A 20,404-nucleotide genomic window follows, 5' to 3' on the forward strand; every position below is an offset into this window, starting at 1 on the left:
GTTTGCCAAACCGAGGGTAGGGACTTGGGGTGGGGGTTAGGAGAGGGTAGGCACAGACAGGAAACAGAATGGGAAAGTGAGCATTTCAGTAGTTGGTTCAAATGGGTGTTGAACACATGGAGGCCATAAAATGTGTATTCATGTGCATGTGCTTGTGGGCATCCCTTCATGCATGCATGTGTGTGAGAGAGAATATGTACATGCATGTTTATCCATGTACAAGTATATGTGAGCATGTGAATAAATAAACAATTCCAGTGCTAGACTTGGCTGCAAGCAGACATCCAGAGACAGATCAAAGGAAGAAGCCCACTTCCCTATTCTGACCTCACCTGGTCAAATGTGTGAGTAATCCTCACTCTCTAACCAAAACAAGTCTTAAACCTGATTTTGTTTTCTTCTTCTGAACAGTTTATTTTCCTTCTCGGAATGAAAACTTTTAAGAACCTACTATGTCCCAAGAAATGGGCTAGGTTTAGTCCTCAAAATAGTTTAGAAAGTGTTATCTTTTCTGTTCTACAGATGGAAAAACTGAGACCTGGTAAAGATGTCGATTAGTCTTAAATTTCTCAGTGAGAATTAGTGGAAATTGAAATCAGTGGCAGATTTTCCAAAGCCTATATTCATTCAATAAACCTATGTATCAGTCAGATAAAATTTAACCAGAGAGTCTGAGTGAGCTGGAAGTTTTAGGTTTGGGTCAACTTCACTTTAGAGAAGGTTGAGATGTGGTAAATGTAGCATAAAGACAGACAAATAAGATTTATTCTTCAGATATTAATCAAAGTAATTTATAGCACTAATATATCATGACATATTTTAAACTATCTACTATGGACTCAAACTTTAGGATGTCATATGATCTCACAAGACTACACAGCACTCAATAAGTTACTGACATAGATAGAAAGACATGTATTTTCCCAGCCATAAATAATTTAATTCAGTGACCGTTGAACATCTATGTATGTCAAGCACTGCAGGAAAATCCTACATAATAAAGACATAATAGGCACTAACTGGCTTCCTTAAAAACATTTGCCCACTGAAAAATCCAAGAAACCTGGACAAGGTGTGATGTATTGCACCACAAAAGCAAAGGAATTCTGGGGGTAAGCAAAGGACTCTGGGGAAGAAGGGAAAGGGAAGGAATGGAAAAGGTGTTGAATCCTGTGCATGATATTGAAAATGGACCTAAGTTGAGGGCTTGAATGTTTTTGCAGACACTTACCATGGGAAGGTGAGAATTTGTACCCTTGCATCAACAAGTGCACTGGCAACCACCTCCAATAAAAATGACATAAAAGGGAGTGCAGTGGGTTAAGTATATGTGGCACAAAGCGCAAGGACCAGTGAAGGATCCCGGTTCGAGCCCCCAGCTCTCCACCTGCAGGGGAGTCACTTCACAAGTGGTGAAGCAGGTCTGCAGGTGTCTGTCTTTCTCTCCCCCACTCTGTCTTCCCCTCCTCTCTCCATTCCTCTCTGTTTATCCAACAACAACAATAAGAACTACAACAATAAAACAACCAGGGCAACAAATGGAAATAAATAAATAAATATTAAAAATTAATAATAAAATAAAATGACATAAAAATTAAAAATAAATAAATTTAATCAAAAAGTTCAAGAGATGTATACTGGGGAGAAAGAAAAGAAAGGTGCAAGGATAGGTGAGAAGAACCTGTAAATATGGTGAAGAGATAAGTCATTGGCTGAACATTTCTGAAGAGTAGGAGAAAAGGGGGCAGTGATATCTATGTGGATGACCAAGAAAACATGTACCATGGAGTTAAAATGTATAATTTTCTACCTATAAAGAATATAAAAAAAAAAACTCTTGGATCACAGGACTGGTTCCTTGACAATCAAGAGGTAGAAAGTATTGTATTTCCACTCTGGCTAGATATATTTATCTTATTTCCTGAAATATTAATGTGCATTTTTAAAGGAAAAGCATAAAAGAACATTTTCCAAACAACTGGAAATCAGGTAACAAAGGATAGACATCTTAAATGATGGAAAACACACTATGTGAGCCCTAAAATTCCCCAATTTGTTGCCTTTAGAGAGTTGTTAGGTCACTGTATAGGAAAAGAAATGCCTTATACATTCCTTATATTGAGAAAACAATATCCTCAGTCTGAAAAGATCAAAGTAACTAAAGTCGGTAAGAATAGTGGGGAATAGAGAGTTTCTAAGAGGGAAAAAATGGACATGATCTTTGAATGGTCTTCTTTCAATATTCAGCAGAGTACTGAGAAATGTAACCATCACTGAGGACTATTCAGACAAGGACCAGAAATACTACCTGTGCCTACCAGACACACTGAAAAATCTCATAATCCATGTGACATTGTGTAGAGCACATGGAAGGATCATGCCTTAATAGTAGATAATAATTAGCCCTAGACTAAACGTTGTTCTACTTCAGCCTAGAAAATCTTAAAAGCAAGACCCAAAAGAGTCAAAGTGCTTCCAAGTAACTATGTCCCAGACCAGAGTTCAAAAATATTTATAGGGATACAGAAATACCCAGCACCCAACAAGGCAAAAATTACAATGTCTGACATTCAATTTAAAAAGTACCTGGCATGCAAAGAAACAAGAAAATTAAACCCATAATGAGGAGAGAAATCAATCCATTAAAACTGACCCAGAACTGACACAAATGTTACAATTAACAAACAATAACCACAAAAGAGTTATTATAATTCTATTCCATTTGCTGAAAATATGAAGGCATAGAAAATATTAACAAGGACCAAAGTATTACAATGTCCATAATGAAAAATTTACTAAGTGGAGCAAACAATAGATTAGACTTTGCAGAACTGAAGAAACATAATATTTTTTTAATGGAAAAAACATCAGTGAAATGAAACAACCTCAAATGGTCAAAATACATATAACTGGAATCACTAAAGGGAAAAAAAAAAGGTGGGCAGAGAAAAGAACTCTAGAAAAAAATATGGCCACAGTAACTTCTTCCTTCCTTCTTTCTTTCTTTCTTTCTTTCTTTCTTTCTTTCTTTCTTTCTTTCTTTCTTTCTTTCTTTCTTTCTTCTTCTGCCTCCAGTATTATTGCTTGGGCTCAGTACCTACACTAGGAATCCACTGCTCTTGGAGGTCATTTTTCACATTTTTGTTACCCTTGTTATATTTATTATTGTTATTCTTGTTGATGATGGATAGGACAGAGAGAAATTGAGAGAGGAGGTGAAGACAGAGAAGAGGAGAGAATGATAGACACCTGTAGACCTGCTTCACCACTTGTGAAGCAACATCCCCCTGAAGGTGGGGAGCTGGGGCTCAAACCCCATGGATCCATATTATGTAGGTCCTTGTGCTTTGTGTCTGTGCTTAACCCACTGCGTGGCCATTCAGCCCCATGCCACTAAATTTCTGAATGCAACAATATTATAAAGATGCAAGAAGCTCAAATAAATAAACAATAAATGTGTTTAAAACAAGTACAAAAGAAATGATTCAATATCTGGGCAGTGCTCTGGTTTCTCTGTTCTCTCTCTTATCTTTCTCATTAAAATAAAACAAATAAAATATATTTACCAAGTATGTAGCTATATCTAGTAATAATAATGTTAATGAGATCATTTATGTGTGACTTACTCCATGTGTTTAAGTATATAGTGGGGCAACAGCAAAGTGGCTCAGCAGTGAAACCTGTCTTGAGGCCCTCATTTCTTTCTTTTTTTCTCAATATTTAAAAAAATACTTTATTTTAATGAGGGGTCAACCACCACATATCTCAATAAATATCCATTACATGGTGGTGAAAGGGATCAGTTAATCAAGGGTTTGTTAAAATTTTAAATGTTTGTGCACTTAAATATAGTTTCAAATACATGAAATAAAACTTCAATTAAAGACATAAAAATTCCACACTGGGGCAGAGCCAAGATGATGACTTTGGAGCTGCAGCTGCCTTGAGCTCCAAGAGGCAGCAACTTATAACCCAGGATCCGCTGGATAGGGTTGGATACTGGGCTGTCTGTAGGAGGGTGAACAAGGGCTGGTCAGAGTGAACCAAAATATAGTCCCATAACGTCCTGTTAGGCTGACAAATGGAGGTCAGGGGGACAAAGGAAAATCCTTTGATTATTTCTGAGGTCACCCCACCCCACCACAGTACCAGCCTGCAGAGGCAGCACAGCTCCTAGCAGGCTCCCTGCCGAGCTATTTTCTTTACCAAGATTCCTGGCTCACCGGGGATGTCATTCCAAGTCTCTTCCTTTAACTTCTCTCTCTCTCTCTCTCTCTCTCTCTCTCTCTCTGGCTGGAACTCTATTTGAGTGACAAAATACCTGACCAACCAGAATCTCATCCCTGCCTAGGAAAGACTACCTGGCGGATTTTTGTTGTTGTTGTTGTTGTTGTTGTTGGCCCTTTTTTGGATACATCTTGCAATTGGCTGTCTTTGCTCAGGCTGCCTGCAGCCAATCTAGCAGTCCAAGGTGCAGACTGACTGTTAGGGGTTTTCTGCTATATTTTATTTTATATTATTTTATTCAGGTTGACCAAAATTAACCATTGTTGTTTTATCCATTGTTAGGTGACTGTGTGTCCTATCCACTGTGAGAAGAACTTGTTTCTCTCTACCTCTTCTTGCCACTCTCCTTTTCCCCTCCTCCTAGCTAATTAAAAAAAAAAAAAAACCTTTTCCCTTTTGTCTTCTTTCTTTCTTTCTTCTGTTCCTTTTTTCCTTTTTTTTAATTCTTTTCTTCCTTCCACCTTCTTTTGTTTTCTGAATCCACTGATACTTGCTTGTGAATTATTTAGGGGAAGAAATCTGACTTGGAGTGGACTCTATGTGTGTGTCTTCTCTACTTCCCTTTCTCCACTTTCTATCCCTAGCATTTATAGTGGACAGTATATTTGTATAATTGTCTATGCTTGCTTTCACTTTTTTCCTAACTCTTTTTCTTTTGTTGGTTGCTATTTTTTCTTGGACTGAAGGTGTTGTTTGGCTAAATGGTATTCGTTGAACTGCATCAATCCTTGCTTCAATTACTATTGTTGTAATATTTGAGGTTGGTGACTGCACTAGTCATAAAGGTCTTTAGTATAGCATGGCTTGTACTCAAAAGACAAGAACTGAAGAACAACAGAACAGAAAAATTTAAAAAATCAATAAAAAAAGTTAAATCAAGAGCAAATAAAACTACTACTACAATGAATCAGGACAGGAGCCCAGAAGAAACACCAAATCAGTCAGAAGTAACCATAGATAAGAAAATATGCAAGCAATAGTAAACCTAATAATCACAGAAATGAAGATAGCTATGGAGGAAATGGCTATCAGAATTAGGGAAACAACAGAGGAGAGCTTCAAAGAAAATACAAGCTACCTCGAGGTAATTAGAGAACTGATAGCTGAAATAGTTGAGCTAAAAGGCCAACTAGCAGAACAAGCTAATACTATAACTGAACTGAAGAAAGAAACTGAGGGAAGGGAAAGCAGATTAACAGAAGCTGAAAATAGAATTAGCCAGACAGAGGATGAGCTAGAGAAAACAAAGAAAGAAACAACAAAGAAATAAAAGAATTAAATGAAGATATGGACAGACTAGACCTCCAGAACATTTTCAAGTCCTTCACCCCAAAACACTGGAATACACATTCTTTTTAAATCCACACAGCACATCTTCAAGGATAGACCACATTTTAGGCCACAAAGACCGTATCAACACATTCAAGAGCATTGAAATCATCCCATGTATCTTCTCAGACCACAGTGGAGTAAAGCTAACATTCATAAACAAACAAAAAATTACTAAAAGTCACAGAATTTGGAAACTCAACAGCATACTGCTTAAGAACCACTGAGTCAGAGTGGCACTCAAGCAAGAAATTCAAATGTTTCTGGAAACAAATGAAAATGAAGACACAAGTTATCAAAATATTTGACAGACAGCTAAAGCAGTACTGAGAGGGAAACTCATAGCCATACCATCACATATTAAAGAACAAGAAAAGGCTAAAATATACAACCTTAAGAACTTAGAGGAAGAATAAGAAAGTGACCCTAAAGCAACCAGAAGGACAGAAATCACTAAAATTAGAGCAGAAATAAACAACATTGAAAATAAGAGAACCATACAAAAGATCAATGAAACCAAATATGGTTCTTTGAAAAATTAAACAAGATTGACAAACCCCTAACCAGACTCACTAAAAAAAATAAATAAAGGGATAATACCCAAATAAAAATAATTGTAAATGATAGAGGAGATATCACAACTGACACCACAAAAATCCAGAAAATCATGTGAGACCTCTATGAAGAAGTATACGCCAACAAACTAGAGAATATGGAAGAAATAGAAGAATTCCTGGAAACATATACCCTTCCAAAACTGAACCAAGAAGAACTACAAAACTGAAATGCACCAATCATAGTCAAAGAAATCGAAACAGTTATTGAGAATCTTCCCAACAACAAAAGTCCTGGACCAGATGGCTTTACAAATGAATTCTACAAAACCTTCAGGAAACAGTTAATACCTATACTTCTAATGCTCTTCCACAAGATCAAAGAAACAGGAACAATCCCTTCTACCTTTCATAAAGCCAACATCACACTGATACCAAAAGCAGATAGGAACACAACAAAAAAAGGAAAACTACAGACCAATATCTCTGATGAACATTGATGCCAAAATATTCAACAAGATACTGGCCAACAAGATACAGCAGGATATCAAAAAGATTGTTCATCACGACCAAGTGGGATTTATCCCAGGAATGCAAGGCTGGTTCAACATATGTAAGTCAATCAATTTCATTCACCACATCAATAAAAGCAATACCAAACACAACATAATTATCTCACTAGATGCAGAGAAAGCCTTTGACAAAATCCAACACCCATCCATGCTCAAAACACTACAAAAAAATGAGAATAGATGGGAAATTCCTCAAGATAGTGGAGTCTATATATAGCAAACCTCCAGCCAACATCATACTCAATGGACAGAAGCTGAAAGCATTCCCCCTCAGATTGGGGACTAGACAGGGATGTCCATTATCACCATTACCCTTCAACATAGTATTGGAAGTTCTTGCCATAGCAATCAGGCAAGAAAAAGAAATCAAAGGAATACAGGTCGGGAGGGAAGAAGTTAAGCTCCCACTATTTGCAGATGATATGATAGTAGACATAGAAAAACCTAAAGAATCCCACAGAAAATTACTGAACATTACTAGGCAATAAGCAAGGTATCAAGCTACAAAATCAATGTACAAAAAATCAGTGTCATTTCTTTATGCAAACACTAAATCTGAAGAAGAAGATATCCAGAAATCACTGCCATTCATGGTTTCAGCAAAATCAATAAAATACCTAAGAATAAAACTGACCAAAGAAGTGAAAGACTTGTATACTGAAAACTATGAGTCACTATTTAAGGAAATAGAAAATAATACCAAGAAATTGAAAGACATCCCATGCTCAAGGATTGGAAGAATTAATATAATCAAAATGAATATTCCCCCCAGAGCCATATACAAATTTAACACAATACCCATCACCTTCCACCAAGCTTCTTTAAGACAATAGAACAAGAACTGCAATCATTTATCTGGAACCAGAAAACATCTAGAATTGCCAAAACAAGCTTGAGGAAAAGAAACAGAAATGGAGGCATCACAATCCCAGATCTCAAACTATATTATAAGGCCATCATCATCAAAACAGCCTGGTACTGGAACAAAAATAGGCACACAGACCAGTGGAACAGAATTGAAAGCCCAGAACTAAACCCCCACACACAATGACATCTAATCTTTGATAAAGGTGTTCAAAGTATTAAATGGAGGAGAGAAGCTCTTTTCAATAAATGGTGCTGGAAAACTGGATTGAAACATGCAGAAGAATGAAACTGAACCACCTTATCTCACCAGTAACAAAAGTCTACTCCAAATGGATCAAGGACATGGATGTTAGACCAGAAACTATCAAATACTTAGAGGATAACATTGATGGAACACTTCCTAAACCTCAAGGACATCTTTGATGATACAAACCCAGTTGCAAGAAAAACTAAATCAGAAACAAATCAATGGGACTACATCAAATTGAAAAGCTTATACACAGCCGAAGAAACTATCACAAAGAGACCCCCTCACGGAATGGGAGAAGATCTTTACATGCCATATATCAGACAAGAAACTATTAATCAAAATATACAAAGAGCTCAGCAAACTTAGCAACAGAAAAGCAAATGACCCCATTTAAAAATGGGCAGAGGATATAAACAGAACATTCCCTACAGAAGAGATCCAAAAGGCTAACAAACACATGAAAAATTGCTACAGGTTGTCAGTGAACTGCAAATAAAGACAACATTGAGATACCACCTCACCCCTGAGAGAATGACATACATCAAAAAGGACAGCAGCAACAAATGCTGGATGTAGGGACAAAGAACCCTTCTGCACTGATGGTGGGAATATACATTGGTCCAATCTCTGTGGAGAGCAGTCTGGAGAACTCTCATAAGGCTAGAAATGGACCTTCCATTTGGTCCAGTAATTCCTCTCTTGGGGATATACCCCAAGGACTCTATAACACCCAACCAAAAAGATATTTGTACATCCATGCTCATAGAATCACAATTCATAATAATTTCAGCTAAAACCTGGAAGCAACTCAGGTGCCCAACAACAGAAGAGTGGCTGAGAAAGTTGTGGTATATAAACATAATGGAATACTATGCTACTATTAAGAACAATGAACCCACATTCTCTGACTCACCTTGGATGGAGCTAGAAGGAATTATGTTAAGTGAGCTAAGTCAGAAAGATAAAGATGAGTATGGGATGATCCCACTCATCAACAGAAGTTGAGAAAGAAGAACAGAAAGGGAAACTAAAATCAGGGTTTGACTAAATCTGGAGTAGGGCACCAAAGTAAAAACCAAGGGGTGAGGGTGGGGGTGGATATTCAGCTTCCCAGGGCAGGGCTGGGGTGGGAGGTGGGATGGGACATAGTCTTTTAGTGGTGGGAATGGTGATTATGTACACTCCTATTAATTTGTAGTCATATAAATCACTAACTAATATGAGAAGTGAAAATTTGATTGTATGTCTCAAACTTTTTAAAGCACAGATTGTGTCTTTTTAATACATAGGCTATATCTTTGATATGGCAACTCTCTCAAAAGCTTAGACCAGGGAGAACAGAAGCAACTGGTGGCACAGCTATATATAAATAATGTAAAAGGACATAAATTATGGTGATGTTGGGTATTATACATCAAATCTAACAAAGGGATTTTTCAAAGCTAACCCAGTTGCCAAATAATATGATTATAACAATAACTATCTGTTGTCTTCTTGAACCCTAAGACAGCAGGAACCTCACATTTCCACTATAGAGCCTATATTTCCCCCAGTCCTGTAACCTCTAGGGTGGGGCTCACTTTCCTGCATGCTTCTCTCAATTCATAATAAATAATATTGCATCCACATATCCAAACCTAATCAATGCAATGAGTACTATCTCAGTATGCTTCACTTCAGACTGTGTCCAGAGACATAAAGTATGGAATGACAACCCTATAGCTTCATTATTCGTGTCATGGAAAGTCCCAAAACCTAGATATAGACCAGGTCCCATGTGATAGAACATATGATTACACATATCCATAAACCAGGGCAAAATATATACCTGAAAGCAAAAGTACAAAGTAGTCTGCAGTGAGTCAGTATAAAGTTCCTAATGAAATAGTATCTAATTAGACTTAGATACCCTCCTCACCTACTTCCTATTACAGGTCTCTCTTTCACTCCAAAGCTAACCTCAGCAAAGCAAGGACTGCTAAAGTTGAATAAGGGCAAGAAACTGACATACTTTAATGATGACTCTTTAGTCACTATCAGGCCACCCCATCAGCTAAGGCTCTAGTCTAGGAGTCCTGAGATTCCCAAACAGACATGATGGGCCTAGACCTCAAATAAATCCCTCTCTCCACTATTACAGGTCATCTCTATCAGGAACAACAAAAAATACCCCTTTGTGGGTCCCTTATAGGACCTTGGCCTCAACTTGGATCAACAAAGATAGAGAATGTTCCATCCTCAGAAGAGAGACTGGACAACATACATTATGCTACACTGAGAAAGATGGGTTAATATCGGAGCATCTTGGAATGTTCCTACTCATGACCACAGAGTGTGAGCTCACATCTACAGGGATGCAGAGGCTCCTAAGCTGAATATGGGCCCCAGACCAAATCAAATTGATGGGTTTTACAGTTAACAATATTTATACCCCTTCCCCATATTAGGGAGCTACCCTTTTCCCTGATCCAGCTTTCTATCCCTTTTCCAGGCATGACATCACTTCCCCAGACAATATCTTGGATCCACCTGTATATCAGATTTCAGGCTCAGAGAAAAAAAAAAAACTAGTATAGCTACAGACCCTTTGAAATATAACTAAAATATGCCTACTAGCTATCTACAAAATGGAGGACCCCTCCAACACTTAATGTGCATTATTCCAGCCTTAAGGCCCATGATTGTTAAACAATTTGTTGCCTTTGTATGTTACCTCTCTTTTCAACCACCAGGTTCCAGATGCTAGCATGCTGCTGACCAGACTTTCCTATACAGACAACCCTACCAATGTGTCCTGTAGCTCTGCTTCCCCAGAGCCTCACCCTATTAGGGAAAGAGAGAGGCAGGATGGGAGTATGGATGGATCAGTCAAAGCCCATATTCAGCAGGGAAGCAATTATAGAAGCCAGACCTTCTACCTTCTGCATCCCACAATGACCTTGGGTCCATACTCCCAGAAGGATAAAGAATAGGAAACCTATCAGGGGAGGGGATGGGATATGGAGATCTGGTGGTGGGAATTGTGTGGAGTTGTATCCCTCATATCCTATGGTTTTGTTAATGTCTCCTTTAAAAAAAAAAATTAAAAGTCCACACTGAGGTGTAAAGGTTTCTATGCCATCTCCTAAATTACTGACATAAGACAAACATCAGGAAATCTTTAAAACACTTGAACAACAAAATGTGATCTAACTGGTACCCATAAATTAAAATATATCCACTATTTTAAGGTAATCACAACAAATTAACAGGGCAAAAGCCATTCTGAATTAATTTAAAATAATTAAGTTTATAAAAAGTATATTATCTGATACAGCAGAATCAAATTAAAATCAGTAACAGAAAAATGTCTGAAAAGTTTTCCAGTATTTAGAAACTAAATAGCACTATTTTGCATAATTCATGGGTCTAACAGGAAAGAACAGGGAAATTAGAAAAGTATTACAAACATCATGGAACTAGGATTCATCAAAGCCTGTGATAAGCCATTTAAGTTGGAATTAAGGGGGTTGATTGCAACACAAGAAACAAATCCATAACTTTAGCTACTACTGCAAAATACAGAGGAAAGAAAAGAGAAGAAAACAAAACCCAAAGAAATGAAATAACAAAGATGAAAACAAAAACAGATGAAATAGTGGACAATGAGAAAACTAGTAAAACAGAAACTGTTTCTTAGAGAAGATTAATAAATTTCATGATCCTGTAACAGGATTCATTAGGCAAAAGGAAGATGAGACAAATGATCACTATCAAGAATAAGAGAATAGCCTGATATCACTTGGAAGCATGTTTTCTTTGCTATTCATGTGACTGAGGTTTGAGTCCCAGCACTCAGTGTAACAAGGGGGTGAGGGAGAGGCAGCTTCAGTGCTATAGTTAGTGTCTTTATATGTGTATCATTCTCTTTTTATCTAAAAAGTGTTGACTCAGATTCTTGGAGCCCTAGTGACAATTAATTAATTAAATGACATCACTATAAATTCTAGAATACAGACAGAATAGCATAGCATAGACAAGCTTTTGTTGGCAAATTACAAAGCATACATCATATGGACTGGCTCTCTGAAACACACGCAATACCAAAGATCATTATGTCAAAGATAAAGTATTATCTGATTTGCACACTACATACTGGACAAAATTAGAAAAATCCCAATTTCCTTGCTCTGACAAACTTCCCCTAACAAAACAGGAAGTCATGAGACTTGAAGCTTACCTGTGTACAGGTCTGTGTCTGTGTATTCATCCACCTTCTTATGTTGGAGAATATAGTCAGAGACTTTGGTTCCAATAGCTGGCTGAACATCCACCCACTCCAAGGAGACCACAGTGCTGGAGGGCTCCACTGTCGGGGAAAGTCGCAGCCTAAGAAGGGGGTTGAAAGTTTGTTTTCAAGTTAGCATTGGCTAGACCCTCAAAGAGCTTGCATGTGTCAGGACTGAAAGCAGAGGAGTCAGTCTAGGCTCAAATCCCAATTCAACCCACCACCAACCCTTTGTATGGATTTAGACAATTTATTCCACCTATTTTCCTGTCCATTAAATGTAGGTTAAAAAAAAAAAAAGCTGCCACTCAGGATCAAGGTGAGCTCCAGTAAATTAATCTAAGCACAATAATATTTTCTCAGAGGAAGTCTATTAGCATTCCTTATATTTAAACTGTACCCTCAGTGAAGCGTCATTGTTTATTGTGCCCTCAAACACTTGAAACTTTTTTCTGCCATTCCTTTCAGCGCTTCATCACAGAAGAAAACTCTTTAATGTTTTTAAATCAATACTCCCTCACAGAGGGGTTGGAATCATGGGGATTTCTCTGATAAAGCAAGAAATAGCAACATGAGTATAGGTTCCAACTGTCAGGCTCTTGAGAGAAGGTGATGTGCATTTGCTCATTTCACAGATGGGGAAAATAAGAAGCAGAAAAAAAGAAATGATTTGCACCAAGTCACCCAGTAAATTGGAGACAATACCATGACAGTAAATTCTCCTGTCCAGATTTTTTCTCTTTCCTGTACCACTCTCTTTGATAATATTTTACAATGTAAATCTCTCGCCAAAGTAGATATTATTGAATTCTGGCTCCCTCTATTGGCTCCCTCCCAGCTTTCCTGTTCTACCTACACTACTCTCTTCCTTCATCATACTCTTTCAGTCATAATAACCTTCCTTTACTCTCTCAGATGGTGAATTTCCAGTATCAGAGCTTAAACACAAGCCCTTTTTCTTTCTTTTTCTGAAACTGGATTACTGCCATCTAATGTCTGACTAACTTCTACTCTAATTCAAGTCTCTTGTGAGTGTCTTCCTTATTTCTCCTACACTTTCCTGACACTAGCAGCATCATTTCTCCTACACTTTCCCGACACTAGCATCACTAGCATATTGTTCTTTCTATAAATGCCTCTGCTTGTTTTTCATATTTCTCCTTACATTTTTAACTAGGTCATACATTCCCATTTCCCCTTTGACCTCCCACAACCAATTTAATTGTTATTCCTCCTAAGTATACAGGTTGTGCCTATCTTGTTGGACATTTGACCAGTTTTTCAGTGTCTAACATATAGTAGGTGTTTGAAAATTGTTTGCTGGGGTCCGAGATTTGGCAGTAAAGTACATGCCCTGCCTGCATTAAACCCTGAGTTCAACACCCAGAACCACAGATAAATACAAGAAAAAAATGAAATATCAACTGACAGAACAGTACAAACAAAAAAATTTATTAAATTAATGAATAAAATGAATTTTCTTTAGAGAAAGTTGTTTTCATTTTCTCAGTAAAGTAGAAAGCACAGAAATTGACAAATCAGTAGTTGGTGCTCAAGACACCTTTACTGAGTAGATGAGTGCTGGACTAAGAGGTCTTATTAAAATAGTGCACAGTTTATCCATGAACCATGTTTTAGTCCTGCCAAAGCTTCTCTCTCAAAGAAGATTGACCACGGAATCTTCCATCATCTACTTATGCATCTTAGAAATAGGAACCAGTCATGACCTGGACTGAAAGAACAGAAGTATGAGTCCATGGAAAGGATGGTCAAAAGAAGAGGGGCTATACATACGTACACCGGCTGAGGGAGTGGGCTGCAATTGGGGAGCCCACTGGCATCAAAAGCGCTGAGGTCACACCTGCACCAGTCATCGATCACATCCCCTTTCCCAGAGCACCAGTAGGAGCTCATCAACGCATTCTTGAAGGCCTGGAACAAGGGAAAACAGAAGAAATGATAATGAGAGTGGTAGAGACATTCAAAGTGAAGGTGCCAGCATCCATAATGGTAGCAGGTAAAAACAACCTAGGTGCCTAAACCTCTTCTTTTCTTTCTTTCTTTATTTCCTTTCTCTCTTTTTCTCCCTTCCTTTATTTTGGAGGAAGAGAAAAAGGAGAGAGACAGACAGAGAGCTAGAAAGAGAGAGAGATGATGAAGCACTGCTTCCCTACTCATCCTTCAACATCCTTATCCCACCCTCCACCAGTGGGGACTAAGGACTTGCATGCTATCAACCACCCTGATACAGCTGATAGCATCTCCATCAAAAGTGAATGTGTATCTATGTCTAAATAAGAAATGGGCATAAAAACCTGGAAGCAACCCAGGTGTTCAACAACAGATGAGTGGCTGAGCAAGTTGTGGTATATATACACTACTCAGCTATTAAAAATGGTGACTTCACCGTTTTCAGATAATCTTGGATGGACCTTGAAAATGCATGTTAAGTGAAATAAGTCAGAAACAGAAGGATGAATATGGGATGATCTCACTCTCAGGCAGAAGATCAGAAGAGAAAACACAAGTAGAACCTGAATTGGAATTGGTGTATTGCACCAAAGTAAAAGACTCTAGGGTGGGTGGTTGGGTGGGGGGCGAATACGGATCCCAAAAGGATTACAGAGGACCTAGTGGGGGTTGTATTGTTATGTGAAAAACTGGGAAATGTTATGCACATACGAACTATTGTATTTACTGTCGAATGTAAAACATTAATTCCGCAATATAAAGAAATTAAAATTTTTTTAAAAAGAAAGACTAGCTTTAGCTAGACCAAGGAGGCTATTTTTTAATATTTATTTATTTTATTCATTTTTGTTGCCCTTTTTTTTTTATTATTGCAGTTATTTAAAAAAATATATTCTGGGAGGCCCACCATGTTATTTTGTATACCTCCAGTTTCCTTCATTTTGCCTACAAAGTAATACCCCATGGTACAAATTGGTATTTTTATCACTCATTGATGGGTATCTGGGTTGTTTCCAATTTTAGGTGAATACAAATAAAAATTATATAATTATTTCAGAAAAAAATAGGCATAAATAATAAGAAAGCAAAGTATTTCTGCAAAGGGCCAAGTTTTCATTGTAATTACTCTTGGCTTTACAGGCAGGCAGTGTCTACCACAATTACTTAACTTTTGTCTTTCTAAAACTATAGCATCATAGAAGATACTTTGAATATTATTTGATTAATAATCAAATTATTTGAATAATTTGATTGTGTTTCAACAAAACTTTATTTGTAGTGACAGGCAGTAGGCTAGATTTGGTCCAAGGACCACAATCTGCTGATCCTTATTCTGAATGATGTTACATTAAATTGCAAAGTGCTTTATTGTAAGGTTTAAAAACATATAATGTCCTCTGCTGGAATATGTTCCCCCTATACCCCCCTTCATTTGTATTCCATTTCCCACTCTTGGTCTCAAAAGCAACATTCCTCTCTATGAATCCTATCCTGGTTTTCCTGAGATTTGGACTGTGCTCCTCTTTTGTACCCTACAACACACTAGACCACAAATACCATCATATCCACTTATCTGTCTTTGTTTCACTGAACAAACTGTAATCCCACCAAGGATATGAGCTGTCCTATAGTCACAAAACCATTTTCACTGGCCAAGTCGCAGTTATTCAGTCACTATTTACTGAAAAGTTGAGCAGGTACTGACAAACTAGTCATTAGATTTAAGCTTAGGTACGCTTCATGCTTTAGTCTCTGCATTTACATTGACATGTCAAAGTACTAGGGAGTCCTAATTTGCACAAGGAATTACTAATTTTTGACAGCTCTTTTTCAATTTTAGGGATTCCACAGGCTACTGATCTCTTATTCCTTTGCCATGTAACATAATGTATGTGAATTCTTTTTTTTTATTGTTGGTGCATTTAATTTAATTTAATTTAATCTATGTCACAAGTGATATCACAGGGACTCAGTACCTATATGTTTCCACTGCTCCCAGCAGCTTTTTTTTTTTCCTTTTTAACAAATGGTGAGGGTTAGAGAGAGGAAAACAGACAGGCAGAGAGAGAAGGGGAGATACTACAGTACCACTCCATCACTTGTAAAGCTTTCCTCCCCCAAATCACTCCCATATGATGGCCCAAGACTCAAACCCATGTCACCTTGCATGGTAACATGTGCACTATACCAAGTACGTCACCAGTCAGTCCCTCTACGTAATTTTAAATGAAATCCTTACATTTGCCTATGACTGAGGTCACTAGATTAGTCAGTGGTCACTTCTCCCTATTCTACATAGTTCAAAGGACTTGTCAAGTGCTTCATGTTCCTATGAAATGGAGATAGCATCTGCCTGCTTAGCTTCACAGAGCACAAACCTAGAAGAACATGTGTACTCAGGATGTTATTATATAAACATTCATCAAGTTTCTCCAAAGTCTCTGTAGCACAGGCTTTAATTTTTACTAACATATATTCTGTGTGTGTGTGTGTGTGTGTGTGTGTGTGTGTGTGTGTGTGTGTGTGTGTGTGTGTTTATATATAACAGAATTATCTTTGGGGCTTGGTGCCTGTACAACAACTTCCCTGCACCCAGCAGCCTTTTTCTTTCTCTCCTCTCCTCCTTTCTTTCTTCCTTCCTTTCTTTCTTTCTTTCTTTCTTTCTTTCTTTCTTTCTTTTTATTAAAATAAAAAAAGAGAGAAACAAGGACAAAGAGGGCAAGAGAAATGTGAAAGAAGGAATAACATCTGCAGCCTGCTCTACTGCTTTTGAAACTTCCATAGGTGGGGACTGAGTACTTGGGTCTTGAACCCAGGCAACTTGTGCCACTACTCAGCACCTCCACTCCCACCCCTGCCATGTATTCTTACCATTGTCACCTCCTTGGGGAGGAATAAAACATCGTCTAATTTTTCCTGATTTAAGAGTGGTTTTATTTAAAAGAATTGTTATAAATGCTAATGCTCATGAAATCTCAAAGTACCCTGTATAAGTGAATTAAGGACATTAAAATTTTAATCCTCAGAACACTAAGGAGATCAAGATATTATGAAACTCATTGGGAGGTGAAAGAACTAGGAATCAGAGCAGCAAAAGAACTTTTCCAAGAAGACACAGCAACAAACAGATTCAGACAGTATTACAACCCAGACTTCTGTAATCTGAGGTAAGGTACTTGAGTAAGGATCTGCTCTGTTCAGTCTTACCTGGAAGTGGGGTCATGCCCACTCCCTGAATTTGAGTAGGTTCTCAAACTCACTAAATAAAACTGAACATATAAAATGCCCAGTAAAATTCAAATTTTAAACTAACACTATTGTTCCAGTGTAAGTATATCCTGCTCAGTATTTGCATGAAAAACATGTGGGTCAAGGCCTGCTACACAATAATAGCCCTGTTCTTATTACCTGTTAGAACCTCTCCTGGAACAAATGTCTATTTGCCTAGCAGTATGAGAGGAGGCACTCTCATGAGGACAGAAACCAAGTGGGAAGGCATGAGGTCATGCTGACTGACAGACCTTTTTCTACCTCCCATTTGTAAGTTCCCTCTTGCTGAAATTAACGTGCACAACTGCTCCTGGCTTCAGATTCTGTAACATCTCCAGCCAGCACTAAAGGCTTAATTACAGTAATGTTGAAATCCAGGGCCATGGGTGAAAGTGACACAGATGGTAAAAGAACATCTTGTTTTGTTTGTGTGTGCATTTTTTGTTTTTATGTGTGTGTTCGAGTGTGCTTGTGTGTGTGGGTGTGTGTGTGGGTGTGTGTGTGGGTGTGTGTATGTGTGTGGTTTTTGTAATCAATAGTCACTAGAGCTGGTGGAAAACAAAACAGGAAATCTCTCTGGACTTTGTGCATTTCACCATCCAAGCAACTCTTGGGAAGAAATCCTGCCTGTGAGTCTCCACAGCCACTGGCTCCTGACCAAACCCTCAGGAACAGAACGGGGACTGGTGAAATGGCCAGGCAAGCCCTGGACAGAGCACAAACATACCCTGATAAAAAGCCTACATCAAACAGGGAGCCTTTGCAAGAAAGCAGAAGCCAGCATTGTGTCAGCGCAAGATCACCCTTTTCTTGTGCTTCAGTCCTTGCAACACTCCATCCTGAATCCAATTAAATCTCAGGGGAGGAGAATCATTGAATGTTCCAACTTCAAGGGACTCTATAAGTCATCTAATCTAATTCATTTTACAGATACAGTGGCTTAGAAAGACTGTCTGGATTATCCGAGGTGATAGAACAACTCTGACAAAACGACTCTCTCTCCTTCAAAATTACTTATTGAGATGAGTATCCTATTCCCATGTACAGACCCACAGTGGAATAGGGCCCTGATCTGAAGTCCATCTGATTCCTGGCACCCTTGACTTCCCAAGGTCACAATGGGACAATAAATGCCAAGATTTCATCCAAAACATCCTTTTCAGCTGCTCAGCTTGGTGTGTGTGTGTGTGTGTGTGTGTGTGTGTGTGTGTATGTGAATGTGTGTTCTCAGAGAAAAATGAAACCTTACACTAGGGCCATTGTTGACTCCTGGCTTTAGAGTAAGTGTAGGGACTTAAAGAAACAAATCCTGTAGTTAATATAAGGGCTAAGGGCTATATTTGCATGGCCACTGGTTTTCATAACAAAGACGGTTTCCATTTCCACTACTTGTAAATGCTTCCAACTTTTAGCTAATTAGCTAGCAAACCAGGCTGGGCAGAAGGAGAAAACAGCCACAAAAATGTTAAGCAATCAAAATAAACTAAGACTTAGTCTTGACGCTATTGTTACTTTTTCTATTTGAACTTGCATAAGCTGTTCCTTTCTTTAAAGCCTCATTTTTCTATCTGTAAAATGAGGGCAACAAAGATGAATTTCTAAAGGTCTGATTAAATTCAATAAACATTGGTAGAACTTCTAAACGGTGAGAAAGAATATGAACAACATCCAGTCACTAACTTCAAAGAATTCATACTTTAATGGTGAAGACACACACAAACACATTAACAAGTCTCAAATGCTATGAAGTAATATACAAAGGAGCCTATGAGAATACAAAGGAAGGGGACCTGCCAACTCTAAAATTTCTAATATGACCGAGAAATCCTAAATTTTAAATAAATACCCCATATAAGATTAAGATGTGTTTGTCAAAATGATTATTCTACCCAGAGCCATATACAAATTTAACATAATCTCTATCAAGATCCCACTAAATTTCTTCAAGAAAATAAAACAAAATACAAAAATTTATCACCATTTAGAAGTTCTACCAATGTTTATTTAATTGAATCAAACCTTTAGAGTCAAAAAATACTCAAGATAGTAAAAGCAATCTTGGGAGTCGGGTGGTAGCGCAGTGGATTAAGTGCAGGTAGTGCAAAGCACAAGGACCAGCATAAGGATCCCAGTTCAAGCCCCCGGCTCGCCACCTGCAGGGGGGTCGCTTCACAAGTGGTGAAGCAGGTCTGCAGGTATCTACCTTTCTCTTCCCTTCTCTGTCTTTCCCTCCTCTCTTCATTTCTGTCCTATCCAACAACAACAACAATAATAATAACTACAACAATAAAAACAATAAAACAACAAGGCAACAAAAGGGAATAAATAAATAAATAAATAAATATTAGAAAAAAGCTATCATCAGTGGAAAAGAACAAGAATGAAGACATTATGCTTCCTGACCATAAAATATACTGCAGAGCCACTCAAATCAAAACACTGTGGTACTGGAACCAAAATAGACACAAAGACCAGTGGACTAGAACTGAGAGCCCAGAAATCAGATCCTACTTCTATAGTCAACTAATTTCTAACAAGAGAGCCCAAGATATTAAATGGGGAAAGAGAGCCAATAGTAAGTGGGAAAATTGTATAGAAACATGAAGAGTGAAACTGGACCACCAAATTTCATCATATACAAAAGTTAAGTCCAAATGACCCAAGATTTAGAAGTCAGACTAGAAACCATCAAATACTTAAAGGAAAATATAGGCAGAACTTTTTTCCATATAAACTCTTGCAACAACTTCACTGATTCAAATCCCATTGCAAAGAAAACAAATGCAAAAACAGACCAACGGGACTACATCAAGCTTAAAAGCTTCTGCATGGTAAAGGGAATCACAACCATAATAAAGAGACCCCTTCCCTTTACGGAGTAGGAAAAAAACGTTTACATGTCATACACTGGACAGAGGATTGATAACCAAGATAGAAAAAGATCTCTCCAAACTTAAGAATAGAAGGACAAGCCCACTGAAACGAAGAGGGGCAAAGAGATTATGGGCAGAATCTTCTCCAAAAAGATACGAAGGGC

The 20,404-nt window shown here is 37.9% G+C and overlaps 1 protein-coding gene across 4 annotated transcripts in view; it reads right to left on the reverse strand.

Annotated features, from left to right (window-relative positions):
• Positions 1-20,404, reverse strand: part of ASTN2 (astrotactin 2) — a 1,286,255-nt gene that overhangs the window by 200,554 nt on the left and 1,065,297 nt on the right. For all 4 annotated transcript variants that reach the window (XM_060200048.1, XM_007521936.3, XM_060200047.1 and 1 more), the window contains 2 exons: positions 13,925-14,058; positions 12,079-12,227 (listed from right to left, as the gene is read on the reverse strand). In XM_060200048.1, coding sequence (XP_060056031.1) covers positions 12,079-12,227; positions 13,925-14,058 — 283 coding nt within the window. The remainder of the gene's footprint in view (positions 1-12,078; positions 12,228-13,924; positions 14,059-20,404) is intronic.

The sequence above is a fragment of the Erinaceus europaeus genome, chromosome 10, assembly GCF_950295315.1.
Source record: "Erinaceus europaeus chromosome 10, mEriEur2.1, whole genome shotgun sequence".
NCBI lineage: Eukaryota > Metazoa > Chordata > Mammalia > Eulipotyphla > Erinaceidae > Erinaceus > Erinaceus europaeus.